General features: G+C 38.5%; 1 protein-coding gene across 6 annotated transcripts in view; it reads left to right on the plus strand.

Annotated features, from left to right (window-relative positions):
* Positions 1-22,395, plus strand: part of LOC124359162 (glutamate receptor ionotropic, kainate 2-like) — a 145,606-nt gene that overhangs the window by 110,150 nt on the left and 13,061 nt on the right. For 4 of the 6 annotated variants that reach the window (XM_046811666.1, XM_046811668.1, XM_046811669.1 and 1 more), the window contains 2 exons: positions 1,007-1,111; positions 4,414-4,671. In XM_046811666.1, the coding sequence (XP_046667622.1) occupies positions 1,007-1,111; positions 4,414-4,671 (363 nt within the window). Of the gene's footprint in view, positions 1-1,006; positions 1,112-3,657; positions 3,910-4,413; positions 4,672-22,395 lie in introns of all 6 variants that reach the window. The other 2 variants (XM_046811667.1, XM_046811671.1) reach the window with 1 other exon arrangement.

The raw sequence follows: 22,395 nt of genomic DNA on the forward strand, positions 1-22,395 counted from the left end.
TAAATAATGAAATCAAAATCTTATCTAGGAACGGCTTGAGTATACACAATAATAATTTATCGCAATAGGTACAAATTAAAACGTGAAAATGCGATAAACAATAATTTGGAATGTTTCTCGTATTTTAACTCAAGATCAGTTTTATATACTCAAATTAAGCTCCTGGCAAAAACATCAGTAATTCTGAACGAACCCCTAAATTACGGCATTACGAGCTATTATCGCTTATAATACACAAATACATAGATCATTAATTATAATACACACATACATACATCATCGCTTATAAGCGTACATGTACTACTCCCCTCGACTTGCAATATTTATTTATTTATTTCCAACCGCAGCAGCTACTATTAAATTGATTACAAGAGGTACAAATAATACAAGTTAGCAAAACGACAATACTTCTATAAATATTAATTAATAAATACGCTAACTTATAAATTATACAAATTTGGAAGCTTGAAGAAGACTTATTTCAAATCTAAAAGAGTAGGTTCAGGGGTAGTTAAATAAAATCCTCCTAAAATATTGAATTACTTTTCGTAAAGAAATTATTTTGGATGGGATTTTGGGTTTATTTAAATTCTGCTTTACGTGCGAAATCGTAGCCAATCTTTGCGTATGCCAATTGAAAATTAAATGACTTAGCTTATGAAATTCTGTTTACAGTAAAGTATATTGCACCATTGTCCACAATTACATTGCATGCTTAGTATATTGTATGGTAAATAACTTGCACCTGTTGGTAGCTGCACAAGTAATACGTAACTATATGCAAGTAACTTGTTATAGTATCCGGCATTGGTGTTTGAATATACTTTTCTGTAGATCATTTACTACTTTAGGAATGAATATAAGTTATAAATCATATCAATAGTAACCACAGTTAGTCACCATAAGATAAGTAACAGTAAATATAGAAACAAAACGCACGATTTACCATTTCACACAAATGAATATGTCTAGAGTATATCATCCGTAATCCGATTTTATTTCACAGAAGGCGGATTTGGCTGTTGGATCGATGACAATTAACTACGCCAGAGAGAGCGTCATAGATTTTACGAAACCTTTCATGAACCTCGGAATCAGCATATTATTTAAGGTAACTATATGGAATTATTTTAAAGAATCTTTATGACTACCACAACAATAATACGCGTAGCAATGAATACGTAAAGTTCAATTCATGTAATCGGTATCACGTTTTTATTTGTAATAATATACGTTTAAACATTGTATCCATGAAAATGTTAAACATGTTGTTAATTATATCATGAGATCCATTATTGCAATATTAGTTTTAGTATATTATACAGTGCTTTAGAAAATATAAATATACCTGTAAATTTACATTGACGCACCAGTGTACATGCAGCTGGGACCAATTGAACTCTCATCTAACTAAATCCCAATGGTCAGGCCACGCCTATGTCTCCTTCGGAATCACTTTCCGAATAACTACCAGTAGTATGTACTAAATTTAGTTATCAGCATCCAGACGGATGTTCTTCAGAACTTTCATATGTTTGATTTCAACTCTGAGATTGACATGTGACCTATTGGCCTTGGCTTTTCTAGTAACAGACTTTTCCTCACTTAATTAGCAGTCTTCATCTACTTACTCTAGTTGTTGGAATTCACATTTAAGAACTACTCAGCCTTAGGATCCTGATATATGTTTTTCTCACAATAAACAATATTTTGTAGGATCGATAATATCTTTTACTTTATATACTTTAATTGTGTCGTCCCACATTAATATCACCTCCTTTTTCTACACTATTACCTTCAAACTAACCACAATAATTCTTTAATACAACTAATATTTTTAACATAAGGTCCCAGTGAACAAGTGGTAATTGCCTTCAACCTTATAAGCCCCACAAATATGCAGCATCATCATAGAAAACAGAATCGATTTGTCGAAGACCTCTTTAGTTTTGTAAAGGAAAAAGGATTTTCCGGACGTTTGCAACTGTTCAGTGAAAGAAAAAATCACTAACACTACGTTTCTAGATCTGCAATGTGATCTCTTTTTCAGATAAATAACTAACCTAACACTCAATTACAAACTAGGTTAAAATAAAATAATTTTACCGGAGCTTTGTGATACGCCTAAGTCAGGAATCACAACGACCATGTTGTGTGTCAACTTCACTAACTCTAAAACATGTAGTTAATTAAAAAACTAAAGAGAACACTAATTATAAAAACAGAACTACAGAATACAGGTCAAATCACGTCTGCATTCGTCGACCAACCACCTATCACTGACCAAAGGCCAATAGCAAATGGTGATCGTCACGGCAGAAAAAAGATGGCGGCAATAAAAAAAAGAAATGCCAACAGGAATGGACCATCTTTTATTATTGGTTCATGCTAGATGAACTTCTTAAAACTATACTGTTACTCCGCATTGATTTATTACAAACATCTAATCTTTTTGATATTTTCGGTTTTCTTTTTAGTTCATTTTTTAGTATTGGCAACCAAAGCGGCCTACTCTTGACTGATTGGTTGGTAAGCCAATTTAATGCATGTTGCCTCTATTAATTTCCTTAAAAGAAAATATGGTTCCCGATGTATTACGTTGGCTTAATTCCAATTCATATGATGGTCTTCGGACCAACAATGGTTTAGTGGTCTTTTTGTATCGCCTATGTGTTCCCTATTGCAACTACATTTTTTACTGTAAACGAGTTTTTGGAATCCTGTGTGCCACTTTTTGGTTTTGTGTTTATGAGATTTTGTCTAATAGTATTATGTTGTTTTATCCGTTGTTCTAATGTTGTACTTTCTACCTACGCTTCTAATTTTCTCAAATAACCCTGGCACATAAGGGATTGACATAAACGCAAATTTATCACTATTTGGTTTTTCTGACTCAGCAGTTATTCTTCTGGTTCGTTTGCACTTATTTAGTACTAATTAGGGGTATCCAATGCGTCAAAGATCCCATTCTAGTTTCTTAAATTCCTCTTTTAATCCATCTTTATCTGAACATAAGCTGTATGCTCTATCAAATAACTAATAGGCCACTCCTTTGACAAATACAAATGCATTCTTCGGACCGACAATGGTTTGCAATTTTTAACTTTTCTGTGAGACCCTTTCTTGGATTTTCTTTGTCTTCTTTTATACTTACGTTTGATGGTGTTTTTATCTCCCCTATGTATTCCATATCTCAATTAGGTTTTACACTGTAAACACAGGTTTTGGTATCCGGTGTACCATTTTTTTTTTTTTTTATATATATATATAACACTTTGTCGAAGAGTATCGTGTGTTTTAAACGCGGTTCTAATGTTGTTTTTTCTACCTACTCTTCTTATTTTCTCCAATAATCTCAGCACATAAGGGATCTATTTTGCTACGCAACCTCATCATCCCTAAGCCAACTGTCATTTTAGAAATAAGCGATAACTTTTATATTTGTAGAACATGATAATAATATCATTATTAGTTACACAAATGCCATACTTTTTTGCAAAAGCTTTTTCTTTTATACCTACACAAATACGAATAAAAATGATTAAATACTTACATACATGTATAAATTATAAATTTTTGTATTTGTTTATTTTATTAGTTTAGAACACTTTTAAGTGCTATGCCACTTAAAGAGATATTTAACCAGTTAGTCTGCAGGTTCCTACAGACAAGGCTTCTACTTTCTTCACGTTCATGGGTCCCCTGGCTCTGGACATATGGCTGTTGTCCCTAACCGCCTACCTGGTTCAGTGCTTCATGCTGTATACCATGTCCCGAGTCTCGCCGTACGAGTGGCGACGTCCAAGACCTCGCCGTCGTGGCCGACTCGTCAACAACTTCTCTCTTTCCAACAGCTTCTGGTTTGTCACAGGAACTTTGCTCAGGCAGGGATCTGGCCTCAGCCCCAGGGTATGAAGATGGATTGACAACATATATGATACATTTGGTCTACGAACGAAACTAAAATACTGGTTCTAATTCTAATAATAAGAGCAGATTAAACATTTGCCTAGTTTTTTATATATAAACATTTATGCCATATATAAATAAATTTCAATTACATTTCAATATAGAAAAAGTTATTTTTAAATTTTAAGCTAAATAAAAACGTAATTATTGAATTTTTTTATTCTTATATGCTTTATATCACTGTGAGGATTTTGTAAATTCGACAGGGTATAAAACTCAAATCTTAAAAAAAATTAAATAAAAAATATTTTCTTCGCCAGAATTATAAATACACAGATATTACTAGATATTGGTATGAATTGTGTGGTCTAGTTAACGTAGTAATTACAATGTACAGAGTGATATTCCTAAAGGAAATTGCGGAAGGACTGTCAACGATCGAAGAACGTTAAAGGGGGTATAGCATTTTAACGGGATACGAAACCAAACAACATTCAATTGCAGGTGCCCACATCACAAGAAACGCGGCTGTTCTCCTTCATGAATCCTTTAGCCGTGGAGATCTGGCTGTACGTTTTGGCGGCTTACGTGTTGGTCTCCATCACAATGTTCATAGTGGCGCGGTTCTCCCCGTACGAGTGGCACAACCCTCACCCTTGTGACCAGGAGAACGACCTCATAGAGAACCAATTCTCGCTGGCCAACAGCTTTTGGTTCACTATAGGGACTCTCATGCAGCAAGGCTCCGACCTCAATCCGAAGGTAATAATGCACGGCTGCTCTTCAGCTTTCTGTGTGAACATTTAAAACGATGAGGATTGTACATTAGACATAGGTGTAACACTCAGATACACTATTATTGGTTTTTACTCACACTATGTAGATTTACGCCTAATCTTAAACAATCCTCATTTCGTAGACATTTAATTAAATAAAAGCAACCATTACAATCCTTTCCATTGTTTTTACGAGGTTGTATTTCCTTTAAAATTTATAATATTGATTGAATCAAACAACGACCGGGTATTGATTTAAAGACCCGTCATTTAAAAAAGGAAAGTATTATTGAACAACCTACAAATGCAACTTCTTCACAGCTATTATTACGTTACTTAAAAACATTCCATATAATTGTACTTCATTTAAAATATTGGTTTATGATATTTTATCATTGCACGCATTGATAGCCAAAAGAACAATGAAGTACCATTATCATTATATTTGTACCTTTAATTTGGAATTTTTACCTCCAAATAGACTTAATCGAGTTTCAAGTTTGTGAGCTATTAATCTAAAGGTTTGGCATGTATGGAATATATGGAGAGACAGCAGCACTATTTTAATAATCCCCTATCGGTATCTTAATGAAATATCATATTTAATTTGAAAGTTAAATTATTTAGTTAAAAAATCTCCAGGTAGTTGTAAAAATTCGTTATATTTGTACATCTTTTTCTAACGAGGCGATATGTATTTATTTCAATATTATCATAATTTCTACTAAACAATTATTTAAGCCAATCCAGAGATAATTTTGTCCGCTTTGAATACTATCCCTTGCTTTTTGTGTACATTTCTACATTTGCCCACAAACAACGTGGGCTTCTGTAAAAAAAGGACTTTTAAAAGATGTGATGTATAATTATTATCATATAATATCATCAACATATCAATTTCCGTAAACATCATTATCACTAAAGAATGTAAATGTAATATTTTATTCATTCTTCACCATTTTTGGAAAACACACAACGAAATGTATTTGTTTGGGCAAATTATTAACAATTGTTCGTCATTTTTTATCCTGACCTGACACATGTTCTGGGTTGGAAATGGTTCATTGAAATGTTTTCGATTGTATTGGTTGCTTTTACAAATAAATAGTTTGTTCTTGAAATATTATACTTTTTACAAAAATAAGCACCAGCTCACTGTTCTTTAACACTTGCATGTAGCATGTCTTTAACCAGCCAGCACACTGTTGGTATTAAAAAGTGTTTAATAAAATATAAAGATTCATGTTAACATGTTTATTAATAATTTTGGTAAGGAGGCACACAAAAATTTGAATTCGAAGTTAAATCTTGTTAGTTTGACCATAAGAGTGTTATCGGAATAACGTAATAAATAAGATGAATAAGTTAGGTAGGGATAAATAAATATGTAATCAATAGTTAAAACATACCGAGTGTAGGACACACTAAATATGGATAACCAGCCGTCATCGCTATCAATGTATTAAACAGATTTATATATCTAGCTACAGGATACGTTGTTATTACCTAGACTGTGACACTAGCCATGTACTGACTTTAGGACACCATGAATAGTGATAACCAGCCGTCATCCGCTATCAAGGTGGTTAAACAGATTTATATATCTAGCTTCATGATACGTTGTTTAATACCTAGAACTGTGACACTAGCCATTACTGACTGTAGTACTACCATGAATAGTGATAACGTCGAGTCATTGCATCAATGTGTTAAACAGAATTTATATATCTACGCTACAGGAATACGTTGTTGTATTACCTAGACTGTGACACGAGCTAGCCATGTCAACAGACTGTAAGTACACCCTGAATATTGATAATCGTCCGTCATTGCTATCAATGTTGTTTAAATAGATTTATATATCAAGCTTCAGGATTACGTTGTCTATTTACCTAGACTGTGACCCCTAACATGTACTTGACTTAGGAACACAATGAATAGCGAATACACCAGCCGTCATTTCGCACCATGTGTTAAGAACCGATTTATATATCTAGCTTCAATGAAACGTTGTATTACCTAGACTGTGAACACTAGCCATGTACTGAACTGTAAGTAACACCCTAATAGTGATAATCGTGTCGTCATTGCAATCAAATCGTGTTAAATAGATTTATATATCTAGCTTTCAGGATACGTTGTTTATTACCAAGACAGTGACACTAGTCATTTACTGAACTGTAGGAATCACCGCCGTGACTAGTGATAAACCACCGTCATCGCTATCAAGTGTTAAACAGATATCTATAATCTACGCTACAGGATACGTTGTATATTACGAGACTGTGACCTATCATGTACTGACTGTAGGACACCGTGAATAGTGATAACCAGCGTCAATCGCTCATCAAAGTGTTAAATAGATTTATATATTATCGGCTCAGATATACGTTGTTATCAACCTAGACGTGACACTAGACATGTACCGACTGTATACACAGACCCTAATAGTGGATATTCGGTCGACATTAGCTATCAATGTGTTAAAATAGATTTATATATCTAGTCTTCAGATACGTGTATGTTATAACCTAACTTGGACACTAGTCATGTACTGTCTGTAGGACACAAGCCGTGAATTAGTGATAACCCACGCGCATCGCTATCATGTGTTAAACAGATTTATATATCTTAAGCTTCCATAAACGTTGTTAATTTACCTAGACTGGTGACCCCTAGTCATGAACCGACTTAGTAACACCAACACCTGAAAAGTGATAATCGGTCGTCATTGCTATCAAATGTGTTTAAATAGATTTAATATCTAGCTCAGATACGTAGTTATTACCCTAGACTGTGACACTAGCAATGTACTAGACTGTATGTAACAACCGGTGAATAGTGATAACCCCGTCATCGCTATCATGTGTTAAACAGATTTCTATATCTAAGCTACAGGATAGCGTTATTTATTACCTAGGACTGTGACACTAGTCAATTACCGACTGTAGGACACCCTGAATAGTGATAATCGTCGTCATTGCTATCAATTTTTAAATAGATTTATATATCTAGCTTCAGTGATACGTTGTTAATACCTATACTGTGACACTAGTCATGTACTGCTGTAGGACACGTCAAACAACAAAAACAGAAAGCCAAAAACGATTAACGAAAAGAAAAAACCAAGCAAAAGAATCCAAACACGAACAGATGGAAACTCAACACAGACCGAACAAAAAAAAACAAAAAAATCAAACCAACAAAAAAAACAAAACACACACAAGAAAAACAAATCATACCTACAGTCCACCCCACACTCAGAGCCACCCCCCAACACGACCACCATACCCAACCCCCGTGCCACCCCCACCCCAACCCCACCCCCCCACCCGCACCATCCGCGCCCACCCCAACGGAACACCCACCCCACCCCCCCCCACCCACCTTTGGACCCTCCCCCCACCCCCGCCCCCCCCCTACACCCACACTGCAATACCCGGTCCCCCCACCCACCATTACTCCCACCACCCCCCCAAACTCACCCAAATACCCACCCACGCGCTCCCTCCGCCCCCTAACCACCAACCCACACAAACTCAAACTCCAACTCGACCGAACCACAGTCACGATAAAACCACACCCAAACTTCCACCATGACAAAACAAAACGTCCCCCCCCCTTAGGCCCCTACCCAAACCCCACCTCATTTCCCTCCACCCCCTCTCCTCCACATCCCCCGCCTTCCCAGCCCCCCCCCCTCCGCCCCCCCCTGCCCCCACGCTCGCTCCCTCTCCTTCAGCCCCCCCCCTTCCGCCGCCCCCCGCCCCCACTCCCTCACCTCTCCCACCACCCCCCCCCCTCCCACCCCCACCCCACCTCTCCACTCACGCCACGCCCCCCACTTCCCTCCCACCCCCCTCCACCCGAACATCCACCCCCACCCCCAACCCCTCTCCCCGCGCCCACCCCTGTCCCTCTCACCCCCCCTTCCCCTCCCCCCCGACACCACACCCCACCGCCCGCATATCCCCCCCCTGCCACTTGCCCCCGCCACCAACTCCACCAACACTCCTCCCCGCCCCCCCACCTCCGCACTCCCCCCCACCCCCCCACGCCCCCCTGCCATCCTCCCACCCCCTCCCTCCCCCACGCACACAACCTCACCCCACACCCCCCACCCACCCTCGCTCCCTCCCTAACCTCCTCTCCACCCCCATCCCCTACTCCCCAACCCCACCCCCCGCACCCCCTTCCCCCCCTACTCCACCATCCTCCCAACCCCTTTCCCCTACCACCCCACGCCCCCCCGCCTCCGCCCCCCCACCCACCGAGGTGTGCCACGATGCTACCCAGCCGACAACGTGCACTCCATAAAAACCCCTCTAACAAATACTTATCAACAGGCTCCGTAAGATACAATAAACCCAATGACTGTAGACACTAGCCATTCCAGCACTGAAGGGACAAACCGTGAATAGTGGATAACCCGTCCGTCATCGCCTATCATGAGGAAAAACAGATATAACACTATCACACTCACAGATACGTTGTTATTACCTATACATTTGTGACACTAGTCATGTACCGACTGTATAACACCCTGACAGAGATAAACGGTCTGTCATTGCTATCAATGTGTTAAACAGATTTATATATCTAGCTTCATGAAACGTTTATATTACCTAGACAGTGACACTAGTCATGTACAGACTGTCGTGACACCGTGGAGATTAGTGGATAACCAGCCGTCACGCTATCAAAGTGTTAAAACAGATTTATATATCTAGCTTCAGGATACTATGTTATTACCGAGACTGTGACACATAGACCATGTACAGACTGTAGGATCAACCAAGAATAGTGGATAACCAGCCGTCCATCGCTATCATGTGTTAAACAATTTATATTTCAAGCTTCATGATACGTTTGATATTATTACCGAACTGCTGACACAAGTCCATGTTACTGACCTGTAGGACGACCATGAATAGTGATCACCAGTCCGACATCGCTATCATATGTTTACAACAGATTATATATCTAGGCTTCAGGATACGTGTTATTACCGAGACTGTGACACTATTCATGTACTGACTTTCGGACACCCATGTATAGAGATAACCCGCCGTCATCGCAATCATGTGTTAAAGCAGATTTATTATATCTAGCTTTCAGAGATACGTTGTTATTACCAGACTGTTGACACTAGTTTATGTACTGACGTGTAGGACATCAACCGTGAATAGTGATAACCTAGCCGTCATCGCATATCAAGTGTTAAACAGATTGTATAGTATTCTAGCTACAGATACGATGTATTATTACCTACCTAGGACTGTGACACTCAAAAAAGCCATGGGTACTGACGTAGGACACCGGAATATGTTAACCAGCCCGTCATCGCTATCATGGTTAAACAGATTAGTATATATATAGCTTACAGTATACGTTGTATATTCACCTAGACAGTGACACTATCATTTACTGACTGTAGGACACCATATGAATAGGGATATCCGTTCGGCAATAGTGCTGTCAGTGTGGTTAAACACGTATAGTGCTCTCTACTAGAGGATGCGTTGAACTCTAGTCATTGTACCGAATTTTGGGCAGCAGAAATATAAATAATTTACGGCTATCGCAATAATGCTATTCATTATTATAGATCTCTGGCAACAGGATACGAACAGGTCCTACATGATTACCGTGAATATCAGTAATAACATACTGACTCTAGGACAGCCGTAATAGTTATAACCTGTGGTCATAGCATTGAATGTGTTAAAGATACACGTATCTGGCATCAGTATACGTTGTTAATACCTTCACTTTTATAATAGTCATGTACCTTCATTAGTATAGCCAGGATTGTATTAACCTGTGTCCACCGCAATGAATGTGTTAAATATTATATATCTAAAGATAAAGAATAAGTTGCTATTACGTTTAATGTAACTCTAGTAATATGCCATCTTTATGATTTCCGAAATGGTGATAACCTGCGACCAACACAATTTGTTACAAAATTATACACATATTATAGGCAGATTTTAATCATTTGTTCCAAATAATTACCTATTTTTGTAATACACAATAAGTGAAGTATTTACACCATTGGCGATACAACATCCCCCGTCTTTTAAAAGCATATCAGGCTAACGACGCCCTTCATGATTGTTAAATGACTTGTCTAATCCTGTACCACAGTTCAGAAAGCAGCAAATTTTAATGTAATTTAATATGACTATCAACATAACTTTCACAAGAGCGTTAGTGTCTGAATTTAAAATGTTGTCCTTTGCTTTTTTGCGTCTAATCATATCGAAATAGATTTAAACAGAATATTAACTAGGTAATACATTACAAGTTGAGTTGTCTGTGTGGTTGTAGCACATTCGGAAGCACGTTATGAATAAAAACTAGCTTTAAACTCACAGTTGCTTAAGTCTACGAAATGTAACGTAGCTACATCAGAAACTATATTACTTTTTTTAAGTTAGCAGAGAAAAATTCCAAAATTTGACACATTGATTACAATGTTAGTTTGAAATTAATCATTTAGAAATGATACATATTTTTTATAGTTCTATGTTTGACATTTGAAATTAAAATTTATTTCCTTTGAAAAACTATTTCACATCCTAGGTTTGCCAAAGGCAGCGTATTAAATATAAAGATAAACGCAACTCTGCTTAGTGCTGTTAAGTGTGCCGCAGAAAATAAGATGAACATTGATTTCTTTGGATTACAGTTGCTAACCGGCTCAAACTGTCAAAGCGTTTAGAGGCATGGGACAATCCAATGTAATCTTAACGAAATTGGGGTTGTACTTCTGACAAGATAAGGCAGGAACTTTACTTTTAAAAAACATACAATAAACCATGGGACAAATCAATTATTATGTTTACCTCATGAGACACTGAACACTGATATTAGGGATGCGCTTGACGACTGCTGACTTGATGCTGGTGGGATGAAAGTCATTAGATTGATTACAAATTGTATTGCCATTAAACGTTATTAGATTTTTTTGTAACAAAAAAATATATAAATCAATTCTTTGTTATCAACATAAATCTCCAAAACAAAAAGTTAAATTAAATATAAAGACAACAAGTAATGCTGGTGCAGCATTTCACATGGCCCAATTTAATATCGCCAAATACAGCAAATAACAATAAAAGTAAAAAAGTTTAGAATGCGTAAAATCAACAGTAAATTCTAAAATTTTAAATAACAGTTTACATTAAAAAACTACAAAATGAACTCCCATTAACAAATATGTTTTTTGAATGGTTAAACCTTAAATATAACAGCACTGTGAGCTCTCTTGCCTTTATTTTTATGAAAAATATCTAATAAAATTGCCAAGAATATGAATGCTTTATATTTCTTTGTCATATAAAGAATAATTGTAAGAGTTTACCTAGGAATAAACAAAGTTTCCCACCATGGCGACAGATATAAGGTATAAAACAAAAACGTATTTTTTCAATGTCTGCTAAACAAGGAAAGATTCTTTATTAAAAGTTTCGTATTACAATTTATGATTTCCAAAATAAAAGCCGTGGCCTGTTTTACATCATAACATTAGTCACAACAATCCAGATCTTGAGTTGTGAAATTATCGAATACTCCAGTAATTATTTGATAAAGAACAGCGTTTTCTTAATCGCATCAAGAGGTCACAAAATAGCATTTCATTAATATAATGTTAAATACAAACTTTATTTCAAAGCTGATTTTTCTCCACGTCTAAATCAGAGTTAGAAAACAACAACAATGAGATTATCTGAACATGTTTACTACATTTGGTTCCGGTCTTAGCCGATGAGTAGTATCGTTATTTTGCAGGTGCTTCGGTAATTCTGACATCCAAAATTTTTATAGTTGAAAAGAAATGCTGATTATTGATGTAAGATTAATCTGTTAAAGAATCACTAGGTAGAAGGATCTGAATCAGATTCCCAGAAAGAGAAAGCACCTCTTCCTCCAGCAAGTCGTACTGATCAATCAGAATGATAAGTGCCCGCACCGCTTAGCCTGCTTCACTGTCTTCCGATGGAGGGAAACTACTCGTATATTTGACCAATTGTATTATAAAAAGGTGGTAATATCTCAAGGTTAAGTGAAAGAGAGGGCTAAAATAATTCTAACTTCGACTCAAAATAAAGTAATTTTTCCTCTCACTTCATATAAACGGAACCACAGCCAACTACGACAGTTGATATACGTATTTCTGATTACGTCAAACTTGTAATTAAAACGGGCTACTTTTCTTCCCAAATCTTTTATTCAATATGGTATTTCCTTTTAGCTTGTCTAAAAAGGAATTTAGGTTAAGAGAATATCATAAAGAATGGTATAAACAACTGTTACAGAGAATCTCATAAGTAATAATAGCAATTTGACTCAATGGCGAAAGTTCACATGCGTTAAACATACTGTATAGAGAGTGTCCCTTAAAGAGGTTTAAACGTTTGGTTTTATAATATTTGCCCATTTATGCAGCGAATATTTTCAAACTATACACAATTAATAAAGTATGTTTTAAAAATATTCTGTAAAATTTAAAGCTCCCTAATAGTTGTAAAAACAAAATGGTGACATATTGAAAAATTTTCCATTTTGATTCCTATGAAAATTCCTTTCTTGCATTGCCTGATTTTATTACAGCGTTGCAGTTTTAAAAAACAAGTGTTTAATAACGCTCATTGTAGAAAACATCTGGTTGATTGAATAATATTGCTTGTGCTATAGGCACATAACCTTACCTCCTCCATTACAGTTTTACTGATATTGAAATTCGAGAAATTGCTTTTAATTTTAAATAAAAAGTGAAATGTTGTGCGTGGGATATTACTTTTGGCAACATTACAGAAGGAACTCGACAACTTCAGGTTGCCTACCCAGAAGTTAAACCACCTAGCAATCCAAATAGAAAAATCCATTGCTATAAACTAGAAGTGTCGAAAAAAAGTACGCTAGAGGATCAAATGAGGAAAGAGAAGTACTAGTATGCGCATCAATGCTCCGCTCTCCAGGTAAACCGAAATCACTAAGGAATGTTTAACTTGAAACTGGTGTTCCAAAGTTACCTAGTCCATAATCTTCTTGAAGATGATCCGGACAGGAAAGTTGAATTTTGTTCTCGTAACATTAAGTTTCATGAGCTAGATCTTGAAACCGTACATCGCCGCTCGCACACCCACAGCAAACCATCAGGGAAGCGCGCGCCCATGGTGGCGAACGGGATGCCGGATCAAGACTAAACTAGGTAAAAAAAAAAAAAAAGAACACCGTGGTCAGTATACTCAGGTTCATTTACTAAGACACACATAAGCCTATCCAGTCAATATAAATGTAAGACATATGTATTATTAGTAAAATAAAATTCATAGAATAGATGTACAGATAGTTGCTGGAAAGGAAGTCTCGTATTGCAATTCGAGACAAACATCCTCCGGATGTAAGTAGATACGCACATCCGCCCCAGACGCGATGGTGAACAAACAGGAAATGCTTATTTGTAAAAACCGTGCGACAATGTAAGGGACAGCCATGCTGATATGGAAAATTGTTACTCACCAATTATGATGGAGAGATTTGGCAGAGGCGTGGTCAATGAGCTGGCGGGAGAAGAACATCAAAACTGAAGAACAAGGAGGAGAGGTGGAAGTGGAGGCCGGGAATTCGAAAAGTGAAGTTCGGGGAGTGTTTGTGTTCGTGTGCGGAAAAATATCTCTAGGCGTAATAAGTGTGATGTGAAATAAAATGTAAGTAATTTTAAGAACTTAGTATATTTTAGGGTTCATTAATCATTTTCAATTCCAATATCTATTTAAATGTTCACAATTTCGAAAATATAAATTCATGTAAATGTTTAGCTATTTTAAAGAAAGTTTTCTCATGTTAGTCCATGAACTCATTATTATTGCAACACTACAAAATTACTAGTAAATGTTATAATGAAATTAAATTCAAAATAAATTGTAATGAATAATTTAATATTAAATATGTCTTCAAAGTATTAAGACATTAAGTTTTTGTGCTTAATATGTCGATTGACGCAATCAATTAATCAATTTAATGAAATGTTGTCACAAATAAATGTGTTGGTTCATTTGAGGGTATTTGTACTGCCAATCTAACCTATTATTAAATCCTCTCACAGCAACCCTTGCTCAAAATATGTCACAAACCTTAATCTTAAACTAAACCAACCCTACAAAACCTTACATGGTGGAGGCGCTAAAACTCGGTTGGCATTCAAATTCCTCACATGGGCAAGCACATAGTGTCTTAGGCTAAGTATAAATTAGAACTAAATAATATTTATAAGAAAGTATTTAACGTAAATAGCCTACTTCAGTGACAAACCACTCATTTACCTGAAAGATAAATTAAATTTCCAATAACTCAAAAATATTTTCAAACCCGTAATTAGAGTAACGCCAAGTAAACTAACGAGGTACGTCAATGGAAATGTATAATTAAATGGAAACCATACTACATGAAGATTTAATACCATTAGACACATATAGGACTTCCAAAAGTGACATAATAAAAAATATTAAATGAAAATGGAATTATATCTAAAGACACAGACACTGTAGCAGACCTCAGACCTATCCTAGCGGCACTTAAGAACTTAACACGTATAAGCGCAAGTCACCCTAATATTAAAAACCATATTTAATAATTTAACTACACGAAAAACTCACCTAAGTGAAGAGGACAGGGAAAACCTATAAGGATCTAGCTACAATCGAGGATTTTTCTAGTGCAGAGAACAAATTTATACGACATAGTAACATAACCCTGAGGCGGACATCAAGACACAAGCACCCCCAACCTTAGCACAACATTACGAGCCACTCACACTACCTGACAGAACGAACACAGCAACCATGGGGGAAAACATACCGCTAATATCAGCTGGGACTTACACAGGTCTCCAGAGCGAAAATCCACAAGATTTTTTTAGACAAATTCTTAGTTGCAGCAACTTCAAACAGATGGACAGATAACACTAAAGTTAATTTATTCCCAGCGCATTTTATCAGGCACAGCACTAACTTGGTTCAAACACTACAGGCAAAAACAACGAGGGGGAAGCCATACAATGGATCAACTTGCTAAAAGTTTCATAGAGGCTTTCACTCCATTAGCACAAACCCAGAGTCTACAAATGATTTTAGAACACAAAATACAGGGAGAGAACGAGCCAACACTAAACTATTTTTTAGATATATTAACAACATGCCGAAGATATGACCCTACAATACAGGACAAAGCAAATTATACATTTTATCATACAGGGACTAAAACCCAGAAATCTGTGAACGAGTTATAGGGACTGAAAAAACGACACCTTAAGTGATCTAGAGACTAATTTAAAAATTACAGAACAGCTAGTTCTAACACAAATGAAAAACAAAGAAAGATACAATAGGGTTTGCAGCAAACAGACCCTATAGTACACCATTAATGAACAAAACATCATTCATAAACTACAAGCAGAAGTTAACACCCTAACCAATTTAGTAGCTACCCTAACTACAAACCAAATTTCAAATCATAACCACAGGTACGAAAGGTCTCCATCCTCGTATGAAAACTCAAAATATAAGCCAAGATATGATAGAACACCTAGTCCTCACCAGAATAGACATATGGAAAGCCCCAAACTACCCCAAAACAAACCCAAAGGCCACCTATGATTAAATACGTTACTTTCAGTGATAGGAGAAGACAAAACCATTCCCCAAATACAACCTGCTAGACAAAATAGGTATTGCACTATTTGCCGTAAAGAACAACCATAATACTGAACAATGTTGGTTCAAGCAACGTTCATTAACTTCTCAACCCCAAAGTAACCGCTTAGCACCTAAAACCAACAATACACAAGAGCTGTTCTGCAGGTACTGCAAGCGAACAAACCACAATATCGAATCATGTTACAAGTCTAATTATTATAAACAAAATCATCAAAAAAACGGGAAATAGGGGGAGGTCCACACTAACCCTTACCGAACTTCCCCCTTATCAAAAGCGAAAACAAATAACACCATAGATTTTAACCAAAGGAATCGACAAACTTACAAATGTATAAAATCCTATGACATTTACTCCAACTAACCCCAAAGTAATACCACTATCAACCCCTGGAAAGACCAGTTCAGAAGTGATATTTAAAGCCATAGATTATAATCAAGAATTCCCACCCTTAAAGAAGATGGAAGAAATTGAACAACCTATTATGCAAAAGCCTATACACACCAATAAAACTTCAATCTGTCTTCAATCCAACACCAACCCTAAGCGAACCAAACCCCTCGGGGACAACAAATATAAATAAACTCAGCTTTACAAGAAACCTTGCAGTCTCAGAAAATTTCACACGACAGATAAAACCTAGTGTATTAAAGGGGTAGCGCACGTAAAACAGGACCCAGATTGTAGTATGGGGGAGGTAAACACACATATGGATTGGAAGAAACCATTGAGATAGACACTATACAGATTTTAAAAATCACATAGAGCAACAGAAGAAACAGAATATGATAGATTGTACTAACTTGCAAGAAATAACGCAAGACAGGATACACAGACCGAGGAAAAATAAAACATTATTATTAGAGGATTATTTATGAACTCATATTTAATTGCGAAAATAAAAACCAAGAAGAAGATACCTGTCCTAACAATAGACGTAGCCTTGACCACAAAAAACCCTCGACAATCCAGTACCCCCTGCATTATAGATACAGGATGTAACATAAATATTATTAGAGCAGACCTAGTTTTGTGAAACAAAATTAAATACTAGCAACATACCCTCGTTGATATCGGCTAACGGTATACCATTAACAGTTTTGGGTTCAACAAAGATCGCCATAAAAATTGGCAAAGTAATACTGAAGACACGTTTTATGTGACACCTGATCTAAACAGCCCTATATTGGTAGGAAACATATTCCTATTTCAGAACTGCGTGGAGTTAAACTATAAAAATAAAACAATAAAATTACCAAATATCAGATTGAACATATAATACCTATTGAATGAACAGTGGCAGTTAGACATCAAGGATAGTCACAACCTTAATCTTAAACTAAACCAACCCTACAAAACCTTACAATAAATAAATATGTATATATACTATAAATAAAAAAAATAAAAAAATAAAAGGTGCCTGCAGTTAGTAGATACCCTCAAACAATCCTTGTCAGGTGCACCTGCATACAAAAATTAGAAACGCCATAATTTGAAAACAAAGAAATGCCAATTTCACCCGGTATCCTTCGGCTAAGGGCGGGCTCCTAATGAAATCCAAGAAATAACTAAATAATATCTAAAACTAACTTAAAATTAAATAACAAAATATAAACTATATAAATGGCAACAATAACAATATCACAGGGTATCACAGATGTTGACTGGTAGAAATGTCCATCATGGTGGCCGTCCTTCAGTAGAGCGCAAAAGCGAAGGTTTCTCTGCGACCACGCATGATGGAGAGATGACAGGAGGAAACAATTCATCCCTTGGACCTCATCAGTGAGGGGCCGTAAACTTAGCCGCACATGTCAGAAGGAAATCAGCTCAGCAATAAACAAAACACTTAATTAAACTAATATATTAAACTGGAGCTACTCCTAACTTGTACACCACGGCTCGGAGTCTTTGGCCACTCTCCCGGAAAGGCCAAACGCCTTCAAAAGGTCGGTCGCCTCTGCAGCCAATAAACCACACCACACACTATATATAAAACACACACATGAGCCGGGGAGATATGGGTATTGAACCGGCTCAGACTCCCCCCCCCCAAAAGGAGGAACACCCCTCTGTAAATTTCTTCAAAAAGAAGAACCGAAACGAAATGCCTCTCCTCCCAATGGTTGAAGAAATATAACCGGAATCCCTGAAGTCAGCAGAAGGGAAAACCAAGAAAATCCAGTTGGAGGCAAGAAATCCCTCCAAGAGTAGCATGGGTACAAAGAAGAAAACAGGAACCTTGATCAGGAAGAAAGAGCAGAGGTGATCAGGCCTCTGGAGCTAAAACCCTCCCGCACAGACTAAAGAGGAATCACGGATGACTCCGGCAAGGCTTCAGATGGGATATGTGCGCCTTCCTGAAAATCTTCTCGGACTGAGGATCTCCCAGTCGGGCAGTCACCGGAGTCAGAAACTTCAAGATGCGGTGGGGACCAGTCCACCTGTAGCAAAGTTTAGCAGCTCTTTTTATCCACAGCCGAACTGACTGGGTGAGCCTTGCAGTAAACTAGATCCCCCACCTGGAAGGGATTGGCAATACGACCTCGGTTGTACTTCCTCCTTACTAACTCCCTAGCCCGAATGAGATTCCGCCCTGGCTGCCTCCCAAGTGGCTTTCACATCGGGAGTACCAGGAGGTGGCAGAAGATCGCTAATTTTCCAAAGGTTCGCCAAAGGTTGTTTGGCGGAAAGCCAAATAATAACTCGAAAGGTACCGCCTTGTGACTTTCATGCTGGGCCGTATTAAAGGCAAATTGGATCCAAGGTAGTTGTTGATCCCAGGTGGTCTGATTTTTCCGCATGAAAGGCAATGAGAGCAGATCGAAGATTGCGATTAAACCGTTCGGCGTGAGATGGCTGAGGATAGAAAGGGGAAGTAGTCACATGTGCGGATTCCGTGCCCAAAGCACATTCTTTTAAAGATATTGGAGACAAACTGTGAACCATTATCGGAAACTAAGGTGGCGGGGATTCCAAAGTGTTTGAAAAAAATGGTTACGAAGTGCTTGCACCGTGAGCTGCGCGGTAGCACTCCGCAATGGGAACAACCAAACAAACTTGGAGAAGGCATCCACACAAACAAGTAGGAACTTATTTCCAGACTTGCTACGCGGGAGAGGCCCAACATAGTCAATGAAAACCTTCTCCAAAAGGTTTTTTCCGCCACCTCAGATGACAAAAGACCCAACTTGGTATTTTGAGCGGGTTTGCTTAGCGAGCACAGTTTCACAAGAACGTACTCGAGCTGCAATATCCCGGTCCATACCTTTCCAGATGAACTGATCCCTAATCTTCGCGATGGTCTTATGAATTCCTAGATGTCCGCCCACAGGAGAAGAATGAAAATACTGAAAGACCATCGGTACAAGAAAGCTTTGGCAGCACTAACTTAGGTTTTCTCCGCTGCTTGTCACGGCAGCATAGAGCACCTCGGTACAGAAAATAAGGAGGGTGGGCACCTCCGTTTTTAAGCTCATTGATGATAGCAGTCAGCTCGGGATCCTTAAGTTGGTGTGGAACAATGTCCGAAAATGCCAGAGGAAAGTCTAGGAGCACGCCACAACATGGCGGCTCTGATAAATTCTGGTGGTCGTTGGGTAAGTGATACATGCGTGACAGAGTGTCCGCTATGAATATTTTGGGTGCCTCGCACGTGCTGCACTGTGAACTTAAGGGCAGAAATTTGGACTACCCAGCGACCAATCTTCCCGAGCTGACGGGGGTGTGCAAGGAGCCAAGAAAGTGCTGGTTGTCGGTTTCCAACAAAAATTCTTTATGTTCTAGGTAACGCCTGAACTTATTAATTCCAAACACGACAGCCAAACATTCCAGCTCATAAACAGAACAACTCTTCTTCTCACAAGGGGTTAACGTGGCGTGAAGCATAAGCTATGGGCTGCCGGATACCATCTACTTCTTGTGATAAAAACAGCAGCAACGGCTTAAGGAGGAAGCATCAGTTTGCAAAGACGAACTTACGACTGAAATCAGGCATAGCCAAGACTGGAGGCTGCATCACTGCCTCTTTCAGCTGCTCAAAAGCAGTCTGTTGCGCTTCACCCCACTCAAACTTGGCACCCTTTTTCCTAAGAGAGTTCAGAGGGGGCCGCCACTTCAGCAACATTGGGGATGAAACGATGATAAAAATTTATCATTCCCCACAAAAACGGGCAATCCCCTTGGCATCCTTAGGAGGAGGAAACTCCCTGATTGCCTGGGTTCTCTCTGGATCAATACAAACACCTCGAGAAGAGACAAGATGACCCAGAAACGATATTTCAGGCTGAGCAAAAACTCAACCTTTTCAGGATTGACGGTAAGGCCAGACTCTCGCAGCCTAGTTTAGAACTTCCTCTAGATGAGTCAAGTGCTCCTCATAACTCTCACTGTACACAAGCAGGTCATCTCCAGATAGTTGAAACACGAAAACTTAAATTTGACATCATGAAAGATAGAATCCAGGAGTCTGGTGAGTGTTTGGGCCCCCACAGCCAGGCCCATTGGCACTCGGGTGAACTGGTACAAATTCCAAGGCACACAAAAGGCAGTGAGAGGTCGAGACTCGTGTTTTAGAGGAATCTGATGGTATGCCTGATTAAGATCAAAAAATGGAGAAATACTTGGCCTTACCAAACCAGTCGAAAGCAGAATGCAAATCGGGGAGAGGCACGGAGTCAATTTCTATCTGAGCATTGAGCTTTCGATAACCCAGGACCAATCTGGACTTCCCATTTAGGTTTCGGCACTAGAAACGCTGGACTGGAAAAATTTGAGCAAGATGGCTCGATTACCCCACTCTTAAGTAAATCATCAATCATATTTCTCAGAATTTCCATCTTGGGCGGAGCAAGCTTATATGGATGGGAACGTACAGGACGGGTGTCTGTAAGACGAATCTCGTACTCCAAGAGATTGGTCGTGCCCAGTTTGTCAGTTAGGACTTCAGGAAAACTGGAACAAATCTGCCTTATGTCCTCAGCCTCTTTCGGCGTAAGATGTCCTAGTTGGTCAGGAGGAGTCAAGCTCTTATCTTCCATCTCTAAGGCAGCAGTCCCACGAGACTCAACATCTGAAAAGGGAACGAGCACCCGCTTGGCGAAAGCAAAGAAAAAATGACTGGAGGCCAAATCCAAAATCATGCCAGTTTTTTTTTCCGATAAAATCTGCTCCCAAGATGAAAGGAAAAGTCAGGTCCTTAGCCACCAAAAAGCTCCAATCCCAAGAGAAATAATTAATTTTGATGTGAATCTGGGCACTACAGATAATAGGTAAAGGTGTGCGTGAAGCAGTCCAGCAGATAAGTGAACTAGGCTCAACCTGCCGTATTAGCCCAGAGGATTTTAGATCTTCAAAAAACGACAAAGAAATCAGGCTGCGTGCTGACCCAGAATCAACCAGGGCCTTCTGCACCACATTCCCCACAAGCACATCCAGTTGTGGGCAGGTTTGAGCGGGCAGCCCTTACTCCCTGCGCAGCCAGAGCAGCAACCTCCCCTCTCGGCCAACGATGATAACTGTCCCCACGTCTATTTCTTTCTGTTTTCTTTCTGTTCTGTATTAAAACCAGCTACCCTTTTACCATCAAAATTAGGTACATAATTTGCCCTCAAAATTACCTTTACGGCACGAGTCGGGCTTACTCGTCCGCAAGCTTACTAGTTTTTTTTTATTAAGTGGACAAAAACGGTCTAATATGTCCCACTTGCTTGCAGCCATAACAGGTAGGAGGCTGCCTACGGGAAGGAGCAGCTGCTGGCTCAGACTGCACCGGAGCATGGACCGGCCCCGGAGGCAAGTGAGGAAGATGCCCTCGACATGGCCTCCCTTTGATCATCCGCATCCTGAACCCCTCTGGAGATGATGGAGAGGCGGTCCAAATCCGCAAAAGATGCGGGACGGCTACAAAAAATCAAACGGGAGCGTTCTTCAGTTTAATGCCCTCCAAAATAAGGCTCACCAAATCCGTTTCGCTCAAGCTCAAGCG

Source organism: Homalodisca vitripennis, chromosome 4 (genome assembly GCF_021130785.1).
Source record: "Homalodisca vitripennis isolate AUS2020 chromosome 4, UT_GWSS_2.1, whole genome shotgun sequence".
NCBI classification, from domain to species: domain Eukaryota; kingdom Metazoa; phylum Arthropoda; class Insecta; order Hemiptera; family Cicadellidae; genus Homalodisca; species Homalodisca vitripennis.